At 40.2% G+C, this 25,439-nt stretch overlaps 1 protein-coding gene across 3 annotated transcripts in view; it reads left to right on the top strand.

The window, feature by feature from the left end:
- LOC100024929 (disintegrin and metalloproteinase domain-containing protein 10-like) overlaps positions 1-25,439 on the top strand; it is a 43,704-nt gene that overhangs the window by 2,397 nt on the left and 15,868 nt on the right. For 2 of the 3 annotated variants that reach the window (XM_056822506.1, XM_007488953.3), the window contains exons 2-7: positions 1,636-1,786; positions 3,157-3,275; positions 5,165-5,323; positions 7,575-7,666; positions 15,900-16,025; positions 20,726-20,818. In XM_056822506.1, coding sequence (XP_056678484.1) covers positions 1,636-1,786; positions 3,157-3,275; positions 5,165-5,323; positions 7,575-7,666; positions 15,900-16,025; positions 20,726-20,818 — 740 coding nt within the window. The remainder of the gene's footprint in view (positions 1-1,635; positions 1,787-3,156; positions 3,276-5,164; positions 5,324-7,574; positions 7,667-15,899; positions 16,026-20,725; positions 20,819-25,439) is intronic. The other variant, XM_007488954.3, reaches the window with a different exon arrangement.

Consider the following 25,439-nt stretch of genomic DNA (forward strand, 5'->3'; position numbering starts at 1 on the left):
GGTGAGACCAGGGCAGCTAGATGGCTCACTAGATTGAGCTCCAGGCCTGGAGACAAGAGGACCTGGGTTCAAATCTAACCTCAGATACTTCCCAATTGTGTGACCCTAGGCAAGTCACTTAAAAGTCCATTGCCTAGTTCCTGCCCCTCTATCATAGGGTTGTTATAAAAAGAGAAAATAAAGTTTCAAAAAAACTAAATTAAAATAAGATAAAATGGTGAAACCAAACTAAATGATTTCTAAGGTCTTTTCCAGCTCTAATTTTATGACATTATGACTCAGTGATTTAAAAATAGCAGCCTGCTCTAAAGCCTAAGAGATGAGACTACTTTTTTGTAGCCCTGGGGTTTAGTAGTCCATTTTCTTTCATCAAATGGAACAGAGGTAAAACTGTCTGGAAGACTCAGGACCCCTAGGCCAGTGATGGCAAACCTATGGCACAGGTGCCAAAGATGGCATGCAGAGCACTATCTGTGGGCATGAGGCCACCCTTCCCACTCCAGAGTTCATTACTAGAAAGGCAAAGGGGCTCAGGTGGAGCTGCTCCTCTCCCCCTCTCCATCATGCCTGACAACATTTTTTTACATCATCAGTCCCTCTTCCCAGCAGCCCAGTTGGAGAGCTTCCTCCCTCCCCTATGTGGGGTAAGGGTAGGGGCAGGGTGCACCCAACACTCGATGGTGGGGGGGCACAGCACTCACTCTGGAGGATGGGATGGGGACGGGGCCTGGAATTCTGTCTCTAAAAGGTTAACCATCACTGCCCTAGGCTGACCAATAAGCTGACAGCAAACAAAAAGATTTGGGTCTCAATTTAAGGACAAACTTAATTATTTTTGCTCTCTAAAAGTAGAATGGACTGCTTTGAGAGATAATGAGAAATGAGATAATGATCAGATAAGGATCAGATTAGATGATCTCGTGAGGACCCACCCTTCTAAACTTGGGATATTGGTAAGGTCTCTTCCACCTTGAGCATTCTGTGCCCTAGGGGTCCTTCCCACTCTGTCATTCAATATCCCAAAGTCCCTTCAAGCTCTGAAATTCTTTGTTCCAAAGTCCTTCCTAGCTCTGACATTCTATGTCCCAAAACCCCTCTCATCTCTGACATTCTATGTTCTAATGTCCCTCCCACTTCTGATATTCTAAATTCTAAGGTTAAGTTCAGCTCTGACTTTCCGTATTCTGAAGTTTTGCCCAGGTTTGGCATTCTTTGATGTAGTATCCATGGTCTTTATGGCCCTGAAAGTCTATGCTTTTTGAAATATTCCTTGTGATAATGAACACTCTCCATATTCAGAGGAAGAACTGTGGGAGCAGAAACAGAAGTAAAACAACTGCTTGATCACATGGGTCGAGGGGGATATGATTGGGGATGTAGACTCTAAATGATCACCCTAGTGCAAATATTAATAATATGGAAATAGGTCTTGATCAACGACACATGTTAAAACCCAGTGGAATTGTGCATTGGCTATGGGAGGAGACTGAGGGAGGGGAGGGAAGGAACATGATTCTTGTAACCATGGGAAAATATTCTAAATTAATTAATTAAAAAGTGAATGGGCATGTAAAGATAAATAAGATAAAAAAATTTTTAAATAAAAAATATTCCTTATGTTTCCATTCTCTTTAGGAGGCCCTACAGAATGCTCCAGGCTATTTATCCGATATCATGAGCAAGTTTCATACAACAAGGCTGCCTTGGATCAAGAATTCCAGAGGGCCCAGAGAACCACCAATGGATGGGAAGAGCCAGTCCAGATCAATTTTCAAGCTTATCAAAGGTCAGTGGCACATTAGAAACAGCTGCCAACCTTCAGGTGGTTTTTACCTGGCTGACCCTATGTGGTCCCCATTTTAGACCCCCAACAGTCTCTACCTTCTTTCAGGAATGGAATCATGGAATCTTGGAGCATCAGAGTGAGAAGAGACCTTAAAGATTTCCTAGTTCAGGAGTCCAATACTTGTTTTTAATATTTTGATAACTGCTTCAATTAAATTGGTTTCCTTTGAAATCCTACTCATTTTTTTGCTCATTTAAAAACATTATTCTGAGAAGGGGTCCATAGCTTCACCAGCCTGCCATAGAGGTCCTGGGCACAAAGTGAAAAACTCTTGAATTTTAGTCCCAAATTCTCATTTTATAGATGAAGAAACTGAGGCTCACAGAGAGACAGTGATTTGTCCAAGTAAGTCCTATGTTTATAATTTTGCTTCATCATAATCCAATTTATTTACTCACTTTTGCTGCCCCTTTGTATAAAAGAATGACATTCTTGACCCACAGCCAGAAGGGTGAGTGGCTTAAGTTCCTTTACTAGTAGTGGAGGCAGGCTGCCTAGAGCCATCCACACTTGTCAAGCTAACATGGGACCATTTTGACACTAACTAGCCAAATCCCCTCATTTACAGAGGAAACAGAAGAGAAATGACTTACCTAATGTCTTACATAGATACCATATCCTGTGCCTGAAATAGACTCCCTCTTTATCTCTGCCAGTGCAAATCTTTATCTTCCGTCAAGGCTCAGCTACGATGCCCCCTCCTTGATGAAGCCTTCCCTGATGCCCCAATTATTAATGCTTTGCACAGGATTTATTCATTTTTTTTACTTTGTAGACCTGGTCTCTGGTATAGTTTCCTGCACATGTTAGACATTTAAAGTTGATTGAATTAAGTCAAACCAATTTGAGCATTTGTTAACTAATCAAAGCACTAATTAAATAAAATATTTATTAAATTTTTATTCTATGCTAAGTGCTGAGGATACAAATAACATCAAGACAGTCTCAGCTCTCAAGGAACTTAAACAAATCCACACTGGAAGAAGATAACTTATAAAAAGAGTTCAGTTTCAGGGTAGAGAGAAAAGAGGAGAAGGTGTAACAACATGGCAAGAAGCGGTAGACAGCTAAATTACAAGTCATAGTGGATAAAGCATGGAGTCAGGAATTTATGATCTGGACCAGGGATATTCAGATCTGGCCTCAGACACTGATTTGGTATGTCATCTTGGGCAAATCACTTTCCTCATTTGCAAAATGAATGGATTCCTTCTAGCTCTAATGGCTTATGATCCCTAGGATTCCCTCCTCCCTAAGCCTCTGCCAAGAAGTAAGGGGACCAAGGTGAATCCATTCTTTGGGCCTTCCAGGACCTTCAAACTCAACCTGCGACGTGACGACAGCATCTTCTCAAAAGACTTCGAACTCAATGGGATGAGGCATACTGACTCTTTCAATGTGTCTTTCTTTTATTCTGGAGAGCTAAGAGGTAAGAAGAGTTTCCTCCTTCTCAAAGTCCAACTAAATAAAATATAGATATCCAACATAGATGTAAGCTCAAGGAACCACCATCATCAGTGCAGGAGGGAGAGCAGAGGAGCAAAGTTCTGGAATTGGTAGGAAAAGTGAAAATCCTGTCCTACTTTGAGTGTTAGAAGAGCCTTCATCCTTTTTCAAATCCATTCTCCTGAAGGAAAAAACAACAGCAACCAGTGTATCCTCAGTGCCTCCTCTTCCTCTTCTCTGACTCTCACAGAGACCCCTCGCCATCTGGCTTCTGACCTCATCACTCAATGGAAATTGCCCTTTCCATAGTCACCGGTGATCTCCTAACTGCCAAATCAAATGGCTTTTTCTCAGTGCTTGGTCTTCGACCTTACTGTCAGCTAACTTCCCCCTGGATATTTCTCTTACTTACTCTTATTATCCCCCCTATATATTCCTCTCTTCTCTTGGTTTTCCTGTCACTTCTTTCTTCTGCATTCTCTTTGACTATCCCCCATGCCTCCTCCATACTGCCTACTGACCTCCCTGCCTTCCTTTAAGTCCCAATTAATATCCCACATTTTCAAAAAGAGATCAAATCTGGCCTCAAATACTTCCTAGCTGAGTGACCCTGGGCAAGACACTTAACCTGTTTGCCTCAGTTTCCTTATGTGTAAAATGAGCTGGAGAAGGAAATGGCAAACCACTCCAGCATCTTCGCCAAGAAAACCCCAGATGAGGTCATAAAGAGTCAGACTCGACCAAACAATTGAACAACAAAAAATATGCCAGGCACTGTGCTCGGGGTTATCTAAAGACAAAAATGAAACATTATCTGCCTTCAAGAAGGAGACTTTTTATTATTTTTTTTTAACCTTCACTTTCCATCTTGGAATCGATACTAAGTATTAGTTCCAAGACAGACGAGTGCTGAGCACCTTTCTGCCCCAAGGACACTGTATTCCAGTGGAGGGAGGGTACAATTTGTTCTCAGATGAGTGAATACAAAGTATATTTTGAGGAATAGAAAGTATTTTTAAATGAAAAAGTAATCAGGAAACAGCTGGGGAGACCAGGAAAGACCTCGTGTAGGGAGTGGAGCCTGAGCCGCCTTTGATTTTGAAGTTGTGAAGGAAGTTGGGCATTCTAGAAGGCAGCAGCCGTGAGGGGGGGGCACCTTCCGAAACTGGGGTGCAACCTGTGGAAAGGCAGGAAGGAAGGCGCCTGGCTAGTACGACAGCTTGTCAGGACCAGGGAGGGAGAGAAGGAGAGTTACATGAAACTAGTCTAGAAAGAGAGGTTGAAGTCCTATCATGGAAGTCTTTAAAGAGGAGTCTGTCTTTTATCCTCTACATGATAGGGAACTATGGAAACTTTTGAGAAGGGGATTGACACAGGCAGATTTGACAGCTTTCAAGCGTCAGAAATATTATTTGGGACTTCTGTGGAGGACGATTGGGAGGGGAAAAGTCTGCTGAAAGAGGCACCAAGGAGGAGGATATTGCAATAGAACAGGCAAGCAATGGCCTTAACTAGGGTTGGAGCCAGGTGAGAAGAGAGAAGGGGAGAGATTCCAGAGCTTTTATGGGGATAAAATCAATAAGATTTGGCCCGTAAATGAAGGAGCCGCTAAGCATCATGGTGGCTAGAGATTCTCCTGACTCTAGGCCTGGGCCTCGAGCCACCTAGCTGTGCCCAGGACCACTTTTAAGGGAGGAAAACGTTGGATGTTCAGAGAAGTCTGTCACCACCTTCCTAAGGCTACTTCTCCACGCTTCACTGCACCTAGAAATCTGTCTGGAATCCATTCACATGGATTCAGTATATCTTTCACAAACACTCCACCAAGCAGCATACCAACAATATCTGAATTTCTCCATTGTCTCTTAACAGATGAACCAGGCTCTTCCTGCCATGGTTCCATCATTGATGGTCTCTTTGAAGGCATCATCCACACTAAAGATGGCACCTACTATGTGGAGCTGGCAAGGGCATCTTCTGGTAACGAAACCGGGTCAAGCCTTCCCATCATTTACCACCAACGGGAGATAGGTGAGTCCGAGTTCTATAATCTTTGGCTCATTGGTTCAACTGTTAAAGAGTTCTGAATGAGTTCATCTAGAGGGTCCATCCCTGCTATCCTTTCCGCTTCAAAAATCCTCTATGTCCTATACGTCTTTGTTGTTAGAATTGAGTCATTTCAGTCATTCAATATCAACTCTTCAGGAATGTTCAGAGGTCTTCCAAGCTGCTCAATCATTCACCTAAATTTGACTTTCCCTAGATACTCCTTTAATCCACTCTTTACAATTAAACTCAGTGTCATTCAATAAGACTTTGTTTAGCACTGACCATTGTAAAAATTAGAATTAATATACAATACTTCAAGTATTATATCTTATAAGATTTATTAATAATCACTAGAAGGAAAGGAATAAAAAGGTAACAAAATAAAAACCACGTGCCCATGGCTAATCTACCTGTTCAAACAGCCTCTGGTTTGGGGCGGGGGGGGGGGGCAGAACCCAGCATTCTGTCTCTAAAAAGTTCACCATCATTGGTATAGAGAGTTGGAGCTTCCAGGATATACTGCCAGAGAACAGAACTATAGTTCACTTATAGGGGGTTTTCTTGGCAAAGGCAATGGAGTGGTTTGCCATTTTCTTCTCCAGCTCATTTACAGATAAGGAAACTGAGGCAAACAGGGTTAAGTAATTTGTTCAGGATCACACAGTAAGCACCTGAGTCTTGATTTGAATCTAGGAAGATGAGTCTTCCTTAAGTCCTATCTGCTGTGTCATCTAGCTGCCCTACTTTGCCTCTACTATTTCCTTTTTTAATTTGTAGTATATTTCCATTTTTAGTACTTAATGTATTTTAATGATTCAATGAATCATATCATGTAAAGAGTACATAACTTGAAATCAAGAGAGATTTGAGTTCAAAACCCAGATCTATAACTTATTAGCCATGGGATTCTGGGCAACTCACTTAACCCTTAAGCCTCAGTTTCCTCATTTGTAAAAAAGGAAAAATAATACCAGCACTACTTATCACACAGGGTTGTTGAAGGAAAAACACTCTATAAACATTAAAACCCCATAGAAATCTTCATGGTTATGATGATTTTGCATGATTTTGCATTTTGCAGGTACTCCCTTTATAGACCCAGACTATACTTGCTATATAACCTCTCCTGATTCATTTTTGTCCCCATCCTTTCCAAAGTCTTCCTTAGACAGTTTGCCTAACTTGGCTGTATTACGAGCTCTTCTCTTGGTCTTCTAACACATTGTGGACACCCAGGCAGCACTAGGGTTGTCCATCTGAGTCCCCCATTCTCACCCCATGACTGGCTTCTCTACCGATCCTAGCAGACATGCCATGACGACATATTTTTGTGCTGTGTGTTGTCAGCAAGCCATCCCCGGTGACAGGCTGCCACCTACTTGCATCAACTGGGCATCTTTCCAGGACTCTGCGAGTCTTTGGAAACTGTAGCCCTTCTATGATCTCTCTCTTGTGATTTGAATTCATCCCTACATTTTCAACAGGAGAACAGGGGTAAGGGATTGGGGCTAATTTGTTGGTGTGGGGAATTCTTGGGTGAGGAAACTCCTTCTATCAATGTAGGTCAATGGCTATTCTGAAACTTTATGGAGCCGCTTAGAGCTAAGTGATTTTCCCAAGTTCTTACACCTAGAATATGTCCAATGTGAGACATCTGGGAGCAGTTTGCAGCTTCCCAAAAGCAATCTCCGCTATTTCTTCATCCATAAAATGAAAGGGATTGGACAGAAGGTTCCTTCCAACTTGAAAACCCATAGAATAAAATTCTAACCCAAAGCTCAACTGCTTTCACACCAGACCTGTAAACCCCTAATTCTTCAAAAGGAATGTTTGATCTTAGCTGTAGCCTTTCAGGTAAACCAATAAACCAACGAGAAGGGGAAGGAAAGGAAAGTAGGAAACAGTATTTACTAAATTAAAAAGTAAATACAAATTATAAATATTAAATATAGACTATATGCCAAGCACTATGCTAAGTACTGTACACATATTTCTCATTTGATATTCACCACAAACCTAAGAATTAGGTGCTATTATTATCCCCATTTTGTAATTGGGGAAACTGAGGCTGAGAAAGGTTAAGGGACTTCCTTAGGGTTCCACAGGGAGGAAGTGTCTGAACTCAGATTTTCCCAACTCCAGACCCAGAATTCTGTGCACTATGGCACCACCTCATAGAGGGCAGAGGGAGAAGATGGTGATTACCTTGAACTTTGTACTTTCTTCATTTTAGATTATACCCTTTTAAACAACTCAAACTGTCCTTCCTTGGCCTTAAAGATGCATCCAGTTGGGCATCTTCAGCCTCCGGTGCTCAAGCTGAAGGTAAGTTCAATCCACTTATTGCTGCAAAAGAAACATCACTAACACGGGAGGCAGAGGCTGAGGCTGGACTCTGCTGCTCACTGCTGCACATGACGGCACCCTTAGGTGTGCACTTCTATGTCCATCCAAGGAGGTGCTTGGACCGCATGAGCTCTAAAGTTCTCCTCCCCCATCCAGCCTCCCCACCCTGCTATTCCCTCCATCTTCTAAAGTCCACTGATCAAAGCACATTGGGAGGCTCCTGAGAAAAAGGGGCCTGGCAATGTAGAAATAGGTTTCACATGATAATACATGTATAGCCCAGATCAAATGGCCTGCCTGCTCTGGGAGGGGGGAGAGAAGGAAAGGAGGGAGACAATTTGGATGGTATAACTTCAGAAAACTGGTGTGGAAATTTGTTATTATGTGTAATTGGCAAATAAAAAATTTTAATAAAAAAAAGAAAAAAGGAAATATAGTGTACTACAATTATTATGACCTGTTCTCCCCAAGTAAGTTGTAAATTATCTCCATTTTTATTTTAAGTGTTGTATGAATACTAAATGAGAGGAACACCTGCATTTATTGAGCACCTGTTAGGTACCAGGGGCACTATGTTAAGGGCTGGAGGTACAAAGGCAAAAAGAGAGAAAGAAACAATTCTTGACTTCAAGGAGCCCTGTATGTTTTTAGGGAAAGACAGTGTACACCTATAAATATGTACAAAATGAATATAAAGCAGAGGTTTTTTTGGAAGGGGGAACATAGCAACTAAGAGGGTCAGAAGATGCCATCTAAGCTCAGGAGTGTTCTGATAAATGTTTAACAACAGGCTTTCCAAAGGATATGCTTTCAAATTTACCTGCATTATTAACATCATCATCATCATTATTTTATTATGTATTTTATTATTTATCATTATATTTCTGTCTTGTATATTATATATATATATTACATATACCTTCTGTCTTAGCATCAATACTGTGTATTAGTTCCAAGGCAGAAGAACAGTAAGGACTGGGCAATGGGGGTTAAGGGACTTGCCCAAGGTCACACAGCTAGGAAGTGTCTGAGGTCAGATTTGAATCCAGGACCTCCTGTCTCTAGGTCTGGCTCTCAATCCACTAAGCTAACATTATTATTAAGCATTATTCACATCACTTTATTTACAAAATGATTTACAAAATAATAAACCAATCCCTGATTTACAATGTAGCATTTACTGCTTTCCAAAGTATAAATGTTCACACTGAAAATTTAACAATCGGCTTTCACAAGCTTTTTTTGAGCTTGTTCCAGGACTCTCCTGTTCTTTCAGTTGAATTTCAAAAATTGTTAGGGATTCAACGAGGCAAATAAGAGGGATATTTCTATTCCAGGCATGAGGAACTGCAGACATAGAAATAGAAAATGGAGTATTCTGTATAAGGAATAGTATAAAATACTAATTTGGCCAGACTGAAGAGTGCATGAAAGTTAAGTGTCAAAGGAAAAAAAGATAAATATGACTTTCATATGCTGCATTTTAGGTACAAGTTTTCCAGAAACCCATTTTTATTAACTTAGAGAAAGAATATTAGAGAAAAAAATGTCCATTTGACACAGTCCCATCCCTGTCCCAGGGGCCTCAGCTATCTCTCTCTGTTGTTCAGTTCTGGTTGTCTCATGCATGACCCCATTTGGGGTTTTCACTGGAGTGGTTTGCCATTTCTTTCTCTGACTTATTTTACACCTGAGGAAACTGAGGCAAACAGGGTTAAGTGACTTGTCCAAGGTCACACAACTAGATTCTGAGATTAGATTTTAACTCAAGTCTTCCTGAATTCTCTCTATCCAAGAACAATTTGAGATAACATTTATAGGAATTTTGAACAAAGAAATGGTCACACTTTCCCAATCCCCTTTAATTCTGGTGCCTTCTTTCTGTGGATTATCTCTAATTTATCCCATAGGTAACTTGCATGTACATAGTGGTCCCTCCTATTAGATGTGAACTCCTAGAGAGCAGGGACAATATATATACATATCCATCAATCCTGCCATCTGCTTTGCACAGTACCCAACCCATAGGAGGGAAGATCAGAGGTATTTTTTGTTCCAAATTTAATACATTTCTCCAGATCCTCCACTTTTGTTCTTGACCTCTACATTTTTACAAAGGGAAAACTCCAGAAAGGATATTAGGCTAGAGAAATAGTTCTTTTTCAGTATTTTTAGTTGAACTAAAAAGGAAATTGTCAATATATATTTAAAATATAAATATAAAACACATCACATATAGTTAATATTTGTTTATTTTTAATATATTATTTAATTTATAATATATTTAATATTTCTATAATACATATGTTTAATATATACAGCTAGGTGGTACAGTGGCAGCCAAGTGACTCAGTGAATAGAGTGCCAAGGCTGGAGTCAGGAAGGCCTGATTTCCAATCTAGCTTCAGATACTTCCTAGCTGGGTAGCCCTGGACAAGTCATTTAACCCTGTTAGCCTCAGTTTCCTCATCTGGAAAATGAACTGGAGAGAAATGACAAACTACTTTAGTATCTCTACCAATAAAACCCCAAATTGTGTCATGAAGAGTCAGACATGATTAAAACAACTCAACAACAATAAGTTACCCCAGAAGTAATGTAGACAAAGCTTGGAACGGTAGGTTATGAAGACTTTTAACTCTCCAACAGAGGAGTTTCTATTTCATCCTAAAGTCAGACATGACTGAAATACCTGAAACAAAGAAAAAAGGTCAATGCGAGCTCAGTGGAGCTGATTGAACAGGAAAATGGCACAGTCATGATCAACCCCATGCTTGAGGAATCTCACTTTGGCAGCGGAATAGAGGGATGAATTAGAGAGAGAGAGAAGGGAGACTGGAGGCAAAGAGACTCATTAGGAGATGGTTGCAGTTGTTCTGGTAAAAAATAAGAGAGTGACAACCATATGACTGGAGAGAAAAGGAGTGCTGTGAGACTTGTGGAGGTAGAATTGACTAGACTTGGCAACTAACTAAATATTTTGGGTGAGGAAGAGTGAGGAAGAAGACTCTAGGGTTGCAGCCCTGCCTGAATGGTGGTACCCTTTTCTTCCTATTTTCTTAGAATAGAGTTGGAATCACTGGGACAATTTTACATATTTGGAAGATCATTGTGATCTTTTCCTTGCTATGTACGTGGTAGGCAACAAGGATTTTATATTCATCTAAGCTGAAGAGCCTTTAAAGATTTTAACCTGACTGGTGAATCAGTACCTAATTTTAGACTTAGAAACCAACGTGTTAAAAGTGACTCACTGCAATGACTAGGGCACTTTCCTCAGTTGAAGATCTGTCTATTTTTATAGATGTTCTGTTCCCCCAAATAACCTCCTCATCTACGAAATGGTTTGAGAGGAACTGAGTCAGTAAAGAACACTTTCAAAGCTAATGATGATAGTAACAATAGTGAAGAATGGTGGTGCCTTCAATAACAAAAGAGAAGGAATACATTTGGGAAGAAGAAAAAAAGATTATGAGCTCTGGATTGGACATGTTGAGTTTGAGATGTCTCCAGGACATCCAGTTTGAAATTTCAGAATTTGTGGAACAGAATCATTTTCAGATTAAGACCTTTTATAAATTTTGCTCTTTTCAGACATACTGTAATAACATTTGCTTATGGAAAGGCCAGGAATTCACTGAGCCCAGTGATCTATCTTTCTTGAAGGAGTGCAGCATCTCCACCTGCTATTTTGAGGGTAGAGAAGGAGAAGGGAACTCTAGGGACCAGGACTGGATAGATAAATCTGGGAGTGATCTTCATAGCATGAATAATGGAACACTTGGGAGTTGAGGAAGTGAACAGAATGATAGCTTCACAGATATAGAGCTGGAAGGAATATTAGAGATAGATCAACGGACCCAACCCTCCTCCCATTTTACAGATGAGGAAATTGAGACTCAAAGTATTTGGTTAAGTTACTTGCCTGTGGTTATACAGCTAGTAAGTGTCGGACAGAATTTGATTCCAGGTTTCCTAGATTGTTAGACTAACAGTCTATCAAGAGAGATGGAGGCAGATAGAGGAGAGAGAATGAGAGAAAGAGACACAGACACAGACATAGAGACAGAGACAGAGACGGAGACAGAAAGAGAGAGACTAGGCTTCTTGAAAACCATGATCAAACAAAAAAAAAAAACACAAAAATGCGGTATTTTATTAACAAGTAAGCACTACCTAGATCTATTTTAACCAGAGAGAAAAATGGAACTACAAAGAATGTACTACCTGGTGATGCCAAAATGAAAACTAAACATGCCATAGCCAAAATCCAAAGTCTCAAATCAAAGAAAAATATTGCAGGCATCCAGAAAAATAGAGTTCAAGTACCAAGGAACTGTGGTCAGGACCAGTAGAAAGACTGTAGCAATAACAGTAAAAGGGAGAAAATCTGAGATTAACACATTCCAAAATACAAAAGACAAAGGCCAAGAATAACTTAAACTGAATATAAACAAAGAATGGTAATCACATGATTATGTCGAATGATGCTAAAAAGAACTTTCAATAACAAGTCTAGTTCTGTAGTTTCTTAATATGTTTAAAACTAAGAACAATCATTATCTGTAATGGAAAAATGCTAAAGGCCTTTCCCATAATATCAGGGATAAAGTAAGGCTATCCTTTATCCCCACACTTATTTGAAATAACTGTAGAAGTGCCAAATAGAGAAAAAAAAATAACGAGAAGATTAAAATTGATTCTATATCATGTGTATGTTTATCCTGTTTATAAGTAATTGATTTTATTCTATAATTATTTTTGTCCTGTAACTGTAACTGCTTATATCATGGTTCTTTGTCTCTAAATTTCATTCAGAATTCAACTGGTCTGTAATGGATTATGTTTCTAGCTCTACTGTCAATCACTGATCTATTCTTGCCTCAAACATTTTGCTAATCTTTGAGACTGTGTGAGAAAGAAAGGGAGTTGGGTCTAATATCTTTAACACAACTAATTTATCTTTCAAGGATGTGTGGTTTGTTGTCCAAAAGTCTGGGTGACTAGCTTGCATCTGGATTCCAATAATGAACATTTCTTAGTCTCATGAGAGAAGAGGATCATTGCTAGCTCCCATTAACAAACTGCCAATCGATCATATTGTTCCCTGTGCCTCAGCTCTGTTACCTGTGATATCATTTACCCTAGTCTGTTCTTTGGTCTGTATTCTCCAAAAACATATCAAAGAGGGACTATCCTTTTGCTGTGGGTTTTGACATGAATGGAGGCAAGTCACTGAATTATCTGTTGACAGGTAGTATGCCCCTTCTAATAAATGTTAGCTTGTGTGGAGATCTGCCTCATTTTACCTTTTGGTTAAAATTCTATTGAAACAATAAAAAGGGACTAAACATAGGCAAAAAGCAAACCAAATGATTGCTTTTTGCAGATAAAACGATTTTCTACCTAGAAAACTTTAGAGATTTGACTAAAAATTAATTTTAAAAAATACCTACAAAGCCATCAGCTTTTCTATATATTATCAACAGTAAGGGAAAGAAATAAAAATTCCATTCAATTGGCTATGGAATATATCAGGAGTTCATCTAACAAGACATTCTTCAGAATTATGTGAATACAACTAAAAAATACCCTTTTGGGGGCCAGCTAGATATATCATTGGCCCACAGATGGGAAGTCCTAGGTTTAATTCTAGTCTCAGACACTTCCTAGCTATGTGCCCCTGGGCAAGTCACTTAATCCCATTGCCTAGCCTTTACCACTCTTCTGCCTTGGAACTAATACTTAATATTGGTTCTAAGACAGAAGGAAAAGGTTTTAAATAAATAAATTTTAAAATACTCTATAGAAATAATGCCAAACCTGCATAATTAGAAAAGTACTAATTGCTCATGGTTGGGCCATGCCACCATAATAAAAATTACAGTATTATTTTACAGTACTATATTATACAGTACTATAAAATTAATTTATTAAATGCCATGCCAACTGAAAATACTAAAAGACTCTTCTTATAGCCCCTGAAAAGTAATAAAATTAATCTAGGGGAACAAGAGGTCAAGATTCTCAAGGGAACAACTTCTCACTCATACCTGAACAAGGGTCATCTGTATCACATTCCAAATTGAAAGTGTGGGGGTTTGCACTTAAAAGGAACTTATTTCCTTTTCCATTTCACTTTGGAAGTGCTCTGATTTTTAGGAGATTTCTCCTTGTGTAGCACCCCCTCTGAAACCACTTTCCCACTGAATTCTCATTGGTGAGCCAGTTCTTCAAAAGATAGTGACTACTACTCCCCTTTTAGGGTTCTAGGAGTATCCCGAGGTGCTAATAGTGTTGCACATGAGTCTCAGCTAGTGTGCTTCCCATGAACAATCATGCCACCCAGAACGAATGAACTTTTTTTCCAAAAGGTATTTACTGAGCAGGTACATTTGATACAATACATTCTCCCCAAACCAAGAGCACAATTTCATACAAGGTCATTGGGGAGAAAGGGTTCAAATGTAAAAATGCTGTATACATGTGGAGAATCCCTAGTTCTGTGCTATATTCTGTTGCGGGAGTGCACATAATAAATAAGTCAATCTAGAATATATACACAATAAATCCAAGATGATTTTGGAGATGAGAACACTGGGATCTGGGGAGATCAGGAAAGACCATGCAGAAGGTGGTGCTTGAGTTGAGTTTTGGAAGAAATACTGATGCTGTGGGTCTGAGAAAAGTGCTGTTTTCCTATATAGACCCCTCCTGATGTTCTCTCTGGCCATGGCTTTGGTGATGGACAGGTTGTTATGCTATTCATCTGGGTCTGCTCTTGTAGATGATGGTATCTTGACTGGGCAGGTCAATCCACTGCTGAGTTGGGTCAAGTAAACCCTTGGCTGCTGTCCTGGCTTCCTACTGGGTTTAGCTACTGCTGAGCTAATCTAATCAGCAGCTGCCCTGAAGTCTCTCCAGACCTTGCAGTGCTCGCAGGGTCATTGTACACCTCAAGATTTCTGTTTAGGACATGACAGGGGATGTAGACTCACCCTGGTGCAAATATCAATAATACGCAAATAGGTCTTGATCAATGACACATGGTAAACCCCAGTGGAATTGCTTGTTGGCTATGGGAGAGGGTTGGGAGGAGAGGAGGGAAAGAACATGAATCGTGTAACCAAGGAAAAATATTCTAAATTAATTAATTAAACAGATAAACTAAAAAACAAGATTGCTGTTTAGTCATCCGCCAATCCAGTGCCCACTGCTATCCTTTTAGTGGACTCTGCTACGGATTCCACCTGCCAATGAGACCTTGGATGACAACTCTGAATTGCCTGAATTTGTCCTTCAACTCAAGCTATTGCTACTTAGACATGTTTGCCTCGGAGCAATCATGTGGCTAATATCAGGAAAGAATAAATATAAAAAAGACAGAGGTGGCCATAATATGCTCAGATATGACCAGACCAGGCTCCTCCCCAGCCCATTCTGTGGACCAGCTCAAAGGAATCTTAACTCCAGGCTGCAAAAAGCTACTTGCAAATAGGGAGTGTTTTATTTCTTATGCTTGATTCCCCATGACCTGGCACACAGAAGGCTTTAATGGCTCAATCCCAAAGATCGCATGGTCAAATCCACCAACACTATCAGACCCCTTCCATCGCTGGTTCCTTCAAAACTCAACCCAAGCATTCTCCTGCGTGGCTTTTCCTGATCTCCCCAGATCCCAGTGCTCTCACCTCCAAAATTAATTTGCATTTATTGTATATATCTTCTAGACTGACTTTTGGATGTATATACTATCTCCTAGAATAGAATTTGAACTCATTTCAGGCAGGAATGATTTCACTTTGGTCTTTGTCTCCCCAGGGCCCAGCACGGTGCCTAACACAGAGCAAGTGATAAATAAATGTTTAATGGTGGATGAGGAAGGGAAGACATGAGAATAAAAGCATAATAAAGTAATAATAATATATAACAGGATAACTATTATATATAATATAACTATATTATAATAAATTATAATAATATTATAATGAATATAATATAATAAAAAGAATAAAAGTGCCTACTATTAAAACTGCTAAAAGGTTATGTTATGCTTATATTCTTGTACACATTATGATAAGCACTTCTTAAAAATCTTATTTATTCCATTGGATGGATAGACAGATGAGTAGATGGATGAAGGCTAAGGGTCAACCAAGAGGTTCCAAGGAATGTTCTAGTGATGGTGACTAATTAATTTTGATCTCCCCAGAAGGAGAAAACATCCCCAAGACAGAGAAGGAGCCTCGATTACTCCAGGACATCTTGTCTCATGCACATCAAAGCCGACTTTTTGTTTTACAGAAGATTTGGAAGCTTGGAATCCGTGGTTGCTCAGGTGAGATCTAAGGAGACTCTATCAGAGGCTCATCTATGCCCCCTCGCCATATCCTGAGGGAAAAAGCAAAGAACTGGTCCTGGGAAAAGCAAAGCAGAGGGGAGTGGGATAGAATGTGTGCCACCCCCACTCAACATGTAAGGTTCACATCAGTATGATGCTGTGGGGAAAGCATTAGACTTTAGGCAGCTAGGTAGCACAGAAGACTTGGGTTCAAATTTGACCCAACACTTCCTAGCTGTGTGACCTTGGGCACATCATTTAACTCCAATTACCTAGCCCTTGTCATTCTTTTAGAATTGATACTGATAGAAGGTAAGGGTTTATTTGAAGAAGGAAGGAAGGAAGGAAGGAAGGAAGGAAGGAAGGAAGGAAAGAAGGAAGGAAGGAAGGAAGGAAGGAAGGAAGGAAGGAAGGAAGGAAGGAAGGAAGGAAGGAAGGAAGGAAGGAAGGAAGGAAGGAAGGAAGGAAGGAAGGAAGGAAGGAAGGAAAGAAGGAAAGAAGGAAGGGAGGGAGAGAGGGAGGAAGGAAGGGAGGGAGGAAAATATTAGTCTTAGAATTAAAAGACCTGGAGACCTGCTGCCATTCATACCTTTATGACCTTGGAGCCCCACCTTTGCATTCTAAGGCAAATCACTTTATCTCTTTGAGATCCAATTTTCCCATTTGGAGAAAAGATATATACTATTTGCAGAACTGACCTCACAGGATTCTTATGAGGACAGCATTTTGTGAACCTTAAAGCAGCCTAGAAACATGAGCTTTGGGCTACTGGCCAGACTGTGCCTTTTACCCAAGGTCCAATCTGATCACCTTTGGGGAGGCTTAGTACTAGTAGGCTGGCCACCAGAGCATGACCTTGGGTCATTTTGAGGGGGGAGGCACAGCAACATATGAAGTCCATCTGAAAGTGTGAATTTATGTCAGACAGTACCCACATTGATAAAAGGAATTCCCCTAATCCCCTCTTTGAGAAGCAATGTGATATAATGGCTAGAGAACTAGCCTCAGAGCCACGAAGACCCAAGTTCAAATTTCTCCTCTAACACACACTAGGCCGGGCAACCCTGGGCAAATCCTATACTCTCTCAGTGATTGAGGCAACCCTGTACTAGTATAGAAGAAGCCTGCATGATAAGAGAGAATTTCCTCATCCAGGAGTTCTGAGTATTGCTCTGGGCCTCAGTTTCCTTATCTATAAAATTAGGGCATTGAATTAGATGACCTCTAAGGTTCCTTCTAGCTGCATTCATCTGATCTTCCCTAGACAGGCAGTCATCCTCAACAGAAGCTAAGTAGGAGATGTTGTATGAAGTAAGAAAAACAACCTTGGACTGGGAATAAAGAGAACTGAGTTCTAGTTCCAGTTCTGGCACTGATGTGCTGTGTGATCTTGGGCAACTCATTAACTTTCTCTGAATCTCATTTTCCTCCTTTGTAACATTAAGAAGTTGAAGAATCTAATGCCTAAGGCCATTTCCAGATCTAATATATGCCTAAGGCCATTTCCAGGTCTAATATTGTATGGGGTGCTCAGGGAGGGGTAATATCTCTGGTATGGAGGGCTTGTCGTGCCCTCCTAGGGCAGCTCTCCAGCCTCAGACCCTCACCTGACACCCAGCTCTTACTTGTGGCTCCCAGTAGCTGCTAGCACGCGGCAGTGGCCACACCCCGGGCAACGGCTTCAACAGGCCGGCTAAACCTTGTGAGGGTAGCCATGGGGTCGTTGACCCCTGGTGAACCAAGGCTTTGCTCACCCAGCATGTGAAGACTGTTTCCGCAGAACAGGCAGAAGAAACCAACAAGAAGGTTCAACGGCTGAGATGGCGATGCAGCAAGGCACTGTGGAGTGCTTAGGGCGTGTTGGAGCACAAAAGACAACACAGCCATCCAATACAGCTGAGGAAGTCTCCAGGTGTAACGACTTTTCGTGCCAATGGACTCAGGCTTCCAACGCCAAGAGAGTGGGACTGTCTCTGTGCATCGACTTTTCCACTTAAATCTTCAAGCACAAGTGTCTTTGTGCACAAAAACACACAAAGACAATCGTCTTCCTCGGTTTGAGAGACAACCAACATTCTCTCCTCTCTCTCTCTCTCTCTCTCTCTCTCTCTCTCTCTCTGTCTTGATGATGAGCTTTGTGAAAGGAATAGCATTCACCTGTTATTACAATTGCATGAAAGAGATCATAAGATTCCTAAATCTAAAGTCCAATAGTATCTCCCTCAAATTTAGGATTTAGACTTTCTTCTATGAGAGAACTTCAGATAAGTGTTACCAAGTCATGTCCACACCATAGAGAGAGATTGGAAAACCCAAAGAACGAGAAGCAGTTATGGGCCATCTTGGGCATTGTGAGTTATAGTCTTCAGGGGATCCCATCATTCAATGAATGTGTTAAACCGTTAATTGCCTTAACTAAAGACTCTGTTCCAGAACTTTGGCTTTGCAGCCTGAATACCTGACAGCTATAGACACTCTCAAAAAGTGTCTTCTCTCAGCAACTGCTTTGGGACTCTGACTATAATAAGCTTTTCTTCCTTTTTGTCCATAAGCAGAAGAATGTGATATCTAGTGTACTTGTCAAGTATCTTGGATCATTCATCCTATTGCTCATTATTCCTGCAAGCTATATATTGTTGCCTTGGGGGTACCTCCATTTGTTTTAGCGGTTACTGCTCCCCTGGTGGACAAGGCTTGTGATTTGGTTTTAAGCTCACAGCTTACTATGCTTTATCATCATGATGTGGAAGACCTATTGCTGAGACACCATATCTAATCTTTCTCTGACCAGAGACTTGCTAGATATGAGGTAACCTTGTTAGGCTAAAAAAAAAATGGTGCTATCAGAGGTGTTCTATCCTTAATCCTGCCTCACTCATACCAGAGGTCTGTCCTTTTTTTGCACATGTCTGTTGAAGGCCATTTCCTCAGATAATTAAATCTTGAGTTTGATGCAGACCTTCCTAATCTTGTTAAACTAAGAAGGGAGGAGAAAGGTAGAATTTCCAAGACCTGATTCTGTTATTCCAAGTATCTCTATTGTTATTGATCAGGAAATAGCTAAATCAGATCTTCTAACAAATGGTCTGATTAGGGTGGAATAGTTTTGAAATTCACAGTGAACCTATGACACATGACAAAGCCTGCCTGAGGGGGCTACTCTCTTCTCACTCTCCACACATGCCTGAGAACATTTTTCATACAACCCACCTCTCTGTCCAGAAGCCCAATGGGAGCACTTCCCTCCTTCCCTTTCTGGGGTAAGGCAATGAGCTCACATGTCACATTAGGGTTGCAGTTTGGGCATGTGGTCTAAGGTCTCCAAAAGATTCCCTATCACTGCATAGAATGTCTGAAGATAAAAGTTGTAAACATCTATACCAATGATAGGGAACCTTTTGGAGATAGAGTCCGAGGCCCTACCCCCCAGACTGAGTGCTGTGCCCCACCTCCTCCTACCCCAAACAGGGGAAGGAAAAGGTGCTCCCATTGGGCTGCTGGGCAAGGAGATGGGTGATAAAAGGTGCATATGGAAAGGGGAAGGAGAGTGGCCCAAGCATTCTAATCCCATCCAGCTATGTGCCAGGCAGTGAGCTATGCTTCCCTCACTCAAACCTAGTTCTTCTCCAACCCTACCATGAGAATCAACAGATTGCCACCCCTGTTGTATCTTCACATAGCATGTGAAACCCTCTTAATTGTTTTTTTGAGTTGTGTTTTGAATTCTTCCAAAGCCTGAGTCCAATTTGCTGGAGTTTCTGCATTTTTGCTTGGTGTTTCTTGGTCTTCCTCTGTACCATTTGCTCTTTGTTCATTACCTGGATAGAAGCTGCTGATTGTAATATTTTTTCTTTTTCTGTTGTTTACTCATATTTTTTTCTTCTTTCCCCCTGGCATTGGCTATAATCTTGCTCCTTGGAGCTGGATCTGTGGGTTTGGACTATTCTGTCCTCCTAATATTCTCTTCATTTTTTTAGGTTCTTCTCAAGCCTGGTATTCTATGTTCTATGTTCTCTAAAGTATTTTTCCAGCCCCAACACACAAGGTTCTAAAGTTCCTCCCAGCTCTGCCATTTTATATTCTGAGGACCTTTAATCGCTGACATTTTATGAACTTATTTCACCAGATTCTCTAATGGTAGAATAAATATGCCAGGAAACAGCAAGTCTGATTGGATTTCCTTAAAATACAATCAGAAAAACAATTGTAAATGTTGGAAAACAATTGTCAAGAATTATTTCTAATTTTAATCTAATAATAATAATAAATTTTAAATGAAAGCATGCTCTATGGGGCAGGAGTTATTTATGCCTCTCTCTGTATACCTGTGCTTACCATGCTCACAAATTGGTGCTTAATAAATGCTTATGGATTGTCCAAAACAAACAAACAAACAAACAAACAAACAAACAAAAACACAACAATGACCAGAAGGGTCCTAGATGGCCTGGAGTCAAAAGGATCTGGATTCAAATGTGACCTGAGGTACTCCTTAGTTGTGTGACCCTGGGCAAGTTACTTATGGACATTTGCATATTCTTGCCCTTCTGTCCTGGGGTTATGACTAGGACAGAAAGTAAGGGTTTAAAAATAAAAACAAAACACAATGAGCAGGATGAGCCACTTCCTGAGTTTTTCCATATGCTTCCTGTGGAGATGGATGGTTTGGTGTTGCTAATTTTTTTTTCTCTTGGCAGATTGCTAGCTATGTAAAAGCTGTGAATGCCATTTATGAAAGGACTGATTTTGGAGGTATCAAATACATAGACTTCAAAGTAAAAAGCTTGCACGTAAGTAGCACTAGCTTGTTTCCATGGAGAAGACAGACTTTTTCTTTCCACCCCCATCTTGACCCTATTCCTGGCTTCTAGATCTTCTCTCAGCCATCATAATTCATCACTCTCTCTTCCTCTGAAATACTCTCCATCCATCTAGATTCTTGCTGCATCTCCTGATCTTTCCTTCTTTCTTTCCTTCTTTCTTTCTTTCCTTCTTTCTTTCTTTCTTTCTTTCTTTCTTTCTTTCTTTCTTTCTTTCTTTCTTTCTTTCTTTCTTTCTTTCTTTCTTTCTTTCTTTCTTTCTTTCTTTCTTTCTTTCTTTCTTTCTTTCTTTCTTTCTTTCTTTCTTTCTTTCTTCCTTCCTTTCTTTCTTTCTTCCTTTCTTCCTTCCTTCCTTCCTTCCTTCCTTTCTTTCTTTCTTTCTTTCTTTCTTTCTTTCTTTCTTTCTTTCTTTCTTTCTTTCTTTCTTTCTTTCTTTCTTTCTTTCTTTCTTTCTTTCTTTCTTTCTTTCTTTCTTTCTTTCTTTCTTTCTTTCTTTCTTTCTTTCTCTCTTTCTTTCTCTCTCTCTCTCTCTTTCTCTCTCTCTGTCTCTCTGTCTCTGTCTCTGTCTCTGTCTCTGTCTCTGTCTCTCTCTCTCTCTCTCTCTCTCTCTCCCTCCTTCCCTAACTCCCTCCCTCCCTCCCTTCCTTCCTTCCTTCCTTCCTTCCTTCCTTCCTTCCTTCCTTCCTTCCTTCCTTCCTTCCTTCCTTCCTTCCTTCCTTCCTTCCTTCCTTCCTTCCTTCCTTTTCTTCCATTCTTCCTTCCATCTTCTCTCTCAAAAAGGAAGAAAAGCTTATTATAGTCAGAGTCCCAAAGCAGTTGCTGAGAGAAGACACTTTTTGAGAGTGTCTATAGCTGTCAGGTATTCAGGCTGCAAAGCCAAAGTTCTGGAACAGAGTCTTTAGTTAAGGCAATTAACGGTTTAACACATTCATTGAATGATGGGATCCCCTGAAGACTATAACTCACAATGCCCAAGATGGCCCATAACTGCTTCTCGTTCTTTGGGTTTTCCAATCTCTCTCTATGGTGTGGACATGACTTGGTAACACTTATCTGAAGTTCTCTCATAGAAGAAAGTCTAAATCCTAAATTTGAGGGAGATACTATTGGACTTTAGATTTAGGAATCTTATGATCTCTCTTGACTTCTGTCTTTTATCTAGTCTAAGGCAAAAAAAAAGTGGCAAGGGCTAGGCAGTAGAGATTAAGTGACTTGCCAAGGGTCAAACAGCTGGGAAGTATCTGAGTCTAGATTTGAACCCAGGATCTCCCAACTCCAGGCCTGGCTCTCTATCCACTATTTTACCTAGCTGCCTCCCAAACTTGATTTTCTTTCTTTTTTTTTTTATTTGACAATTTTGTATTTAATTAATTAATTTAGAATATTTTCCCCTGGTTACATGATTCATGTTCTTTCCCTTCCCTCCTCCTGCCCACTTCCCATAGCCAATGAGCAATTCCACTATGTTTTACATGTGTCATTGATCAAGACCTATTTCTACATTATTGATATTTGTATCAGGGGGATTGTTTAGAGTCTACATCCCCAGCCATTTCCCCTCGACCCATGTGATCAAGCAGTTGTTTTTCTTCTGTGTTTCTACTCCCACAGTTCTTCCTCTGGATGTGGATAGTGTTCTTTCTCAAAAGTCCCTCAGAATTGTTCTGGTTCATTGTATTGCTGCTAGTAGAGAAGTCCATTACATTTGATTGTACCACAGTGTATCAGTCTCTGTGTACAATGTTTTCCTGGTTCTGCTCCTTTCGCTCTGCATCACTTCCTGGATGTTGTTCCAGTTCACATGGAATTCCTCCAGTTTATTATTCCTTTGAGCACAATAGTATTCCATCATCAACAGATACCACAATTTATTCAGCCATTCCCCAATTGAAGGCATCCCCTCATTTTCCAATTTTTTGCCACCACAAAGCGTGCAGCTATGAATATTCTTGTGCAAGTCTTTTTCCTTACTATCTCTTTGGGGTATAAACCCAGCAGTCCAACCTTGATTTTCTTAGGGAATGAGGATATCTGTTGAGAGGGCATGGTGTAACTGCTCTTGCATTCATCTACCATCTTTCTTTCCTCCAGGCCACTATCTTTCCTTATCTAGTCTACTACCTATTTAGCAATCTTCACATCATCCCCTGTCTTCATCCTCAGTGACTTCAGTATTCACACTGATATCACTTCAGCACTTAATTCCGCACATTGAACTCTGGCCAAGGGCTGAGTTCCAATCACAACCCCAGACTATGTTCTTTTTCTTAGCCAGTTGTCATAAAATTGTACTGCTGATTGCAAACAAGATTTAAATAACTATCAGCCAGCCAATAAACATTTATGGAGGCAGCTAGGTGGCTCAGTCGATAGAGAACCAGGCCTGAAGAAGAAAGGTCCTGGGTTCAAATATGGCCTCAGACACTTCCTACTTGTGAGACCCTAGATAAATCACTTTAACCCCCATTGCCTAGCCCTTACCTTTCTTCTGCTTTGGAATTGGTACTTAGCATTGATCCCAAGACAGAAGGACAGGGTTTTTATTTTTTAAAAATTGTAAGCATTTTTAAGTACCTGTTATAGCTCAAACATTGTACAAAGAAAGAGTCCCTCAAGGCGCTCATCTTATAGTGAGGGAGGCAAAATGCAAACAACTATGTCCATACAACATATATAAACTATATATCCTATATAACATATATAAATACACCTTCATGAGAGCTGGGGACAGAAATACATTTCCCTCAACAGGGAAATGGGAGGGAAGTGGGAGAAGAGAGAAGAAGAAAAATTCAGGCATGCCAGATGAGCTGAAGGAACAGGCAATCTGAGAAAGGAACAGGAAGCAGCATATGCCAGGCAAGTCAAACCACCCACCACCCTAATCACCATCTCCTCTGAAACCCTAGTGGAGATGGCTCAGGACCTTGAATCCAAGAGCTTGGGGAATAGCAATGCTCTCAGTATAAATGCCCTCAGCTATCATCCTGGCAGCCAACCCTGTGGAGATACAGCTATTTGCAGGTGCCATAGCTTCTGAAGATCCAGAAAAGAAAATTATTGTCATCAGAATACTTGGCATTGTCAAGTAGTTCAGCATCAGAAACGAATATGCTTTTCTCAGGAGAAATAACATTAAAAGAAGAGGCATTTGCTTTACTGCTGCACCCTGAGGACCATGAGGCCATTCCATCTGACTCGTAGCTAAAACCTTCTGTGTGTATTATCTCACCTATTAGAATATGAACTACATGAGGGCAGAAAATGTCTGAATTTTCTTTTTTGTACAGTGCTTTGCATGTAGTAAGATTTACTAAATGTTTCATTCATTCATTAAGGGTATAGTCCTAAATAAACAAAACTATAATAGCTGTTTCTTGATGGTAAAAAAAAAAGGGGGGGAGTACTCATCAATTAGAGAAAGGTTAGACAAGTTATGGTATAGGAAAGTGATAGAATTCTATTGTGCTAAAAGGTTAATTTCAAGGAAACCTGGGAAGCTTGTAATGAACTGATGCAAAGTAAGATGAGGAGAACCAGAAGAAAATTTATACAATAACATTGCTGTAAAGACCCATTGCCCAGTCCTTCTGCCTTGGACTCTATACTTAGTATTAATTCTAAGATGGAAAGAAAGGGTTAAAAAGGGATTTGTGTGTGTGTGTGTGTGTGTGTGTGTGCTTGACTAATTTTTCTTTCTCAGTGGGGCTGGTTGGGGAAATAGGAGAAAAAGAAAGCAGATTTTTATTGATTAAAAAAATAAAAGTTAACACTTATAAAAAAGAACACTAAAAGATTATAATTTAATAAAGGAATTTCAGAGTTTATGAACCTAAAAGTGGAAAATTTGTGAGTGATTACTCATCTCTGTAGGTAACTTTGATCGAGTGGAGCAATAAATCATGAGAAATGAATAAGTAGAGGAAATGGGAGGTTGGAATGTTTGAGGGAGCATCGATAAATAGGTTGGTGTTTCTTTCCTATTTTGAGAGTAGGAGTTAGGGAGGAGGGAAAGATTGTGATCCAGGCACTGATCTCATTGCAAAAGGTTGGTGTCCCACGAATCAGTATATAATAACTACCCTGGGCAGATGGCTCAGTCCATGTCACGGGCAAAGTCCACCCTTGCCCAAGACTCCAGGGTATCCTGATTGGCGGCAAACGATCAGTCAACAAAAATAACAAACGGAAGACAGCTTAATCATAACAGCCATGGGATTGCTTTGCATCTGACAAGCTGCTCCACTTTCCCAATGTCTGATCTTTATTTTTATACCCATTCTCTTGGCACACATATACACAAAATCAAAGAGAGATAATTGGAAAAGTGATACATCAATTTTTAACAAATCACTTGATTAACATTTTATATTCCTGTATTGTGATTACAGACAATAAAGGTTGCACACAAGATAAATGATTTTGTCACAGGTGGCTTAATTTTCTCATTATCCTGTGAGAAGTTTTGAGCTTACAAACAATCAAGGAAAATTATGTATTGCTTTTAATAAAATGGAATAATTAATCAGCAGTTCTTAGAAGACAATTCAACAATCATACCATAGGGGCTGAGGGGTCTGGGAACACAATT

This window comes from Monodelphis domestica, chromosome 3 (assembly GCF_027887165.1).
Source record: "Monodelphis domestica isolate mMonDom1 chromosome 3, mMonDom1.pri, whole genome shotgun sequence".
Taxonomy (NCBI): domain Eukaryota; kingdom Metazoa; phylum Chordata; class Mammalia; order Didelphimorphia; family Didelphidae; genus Monodelphis; species Monodelphis domestica.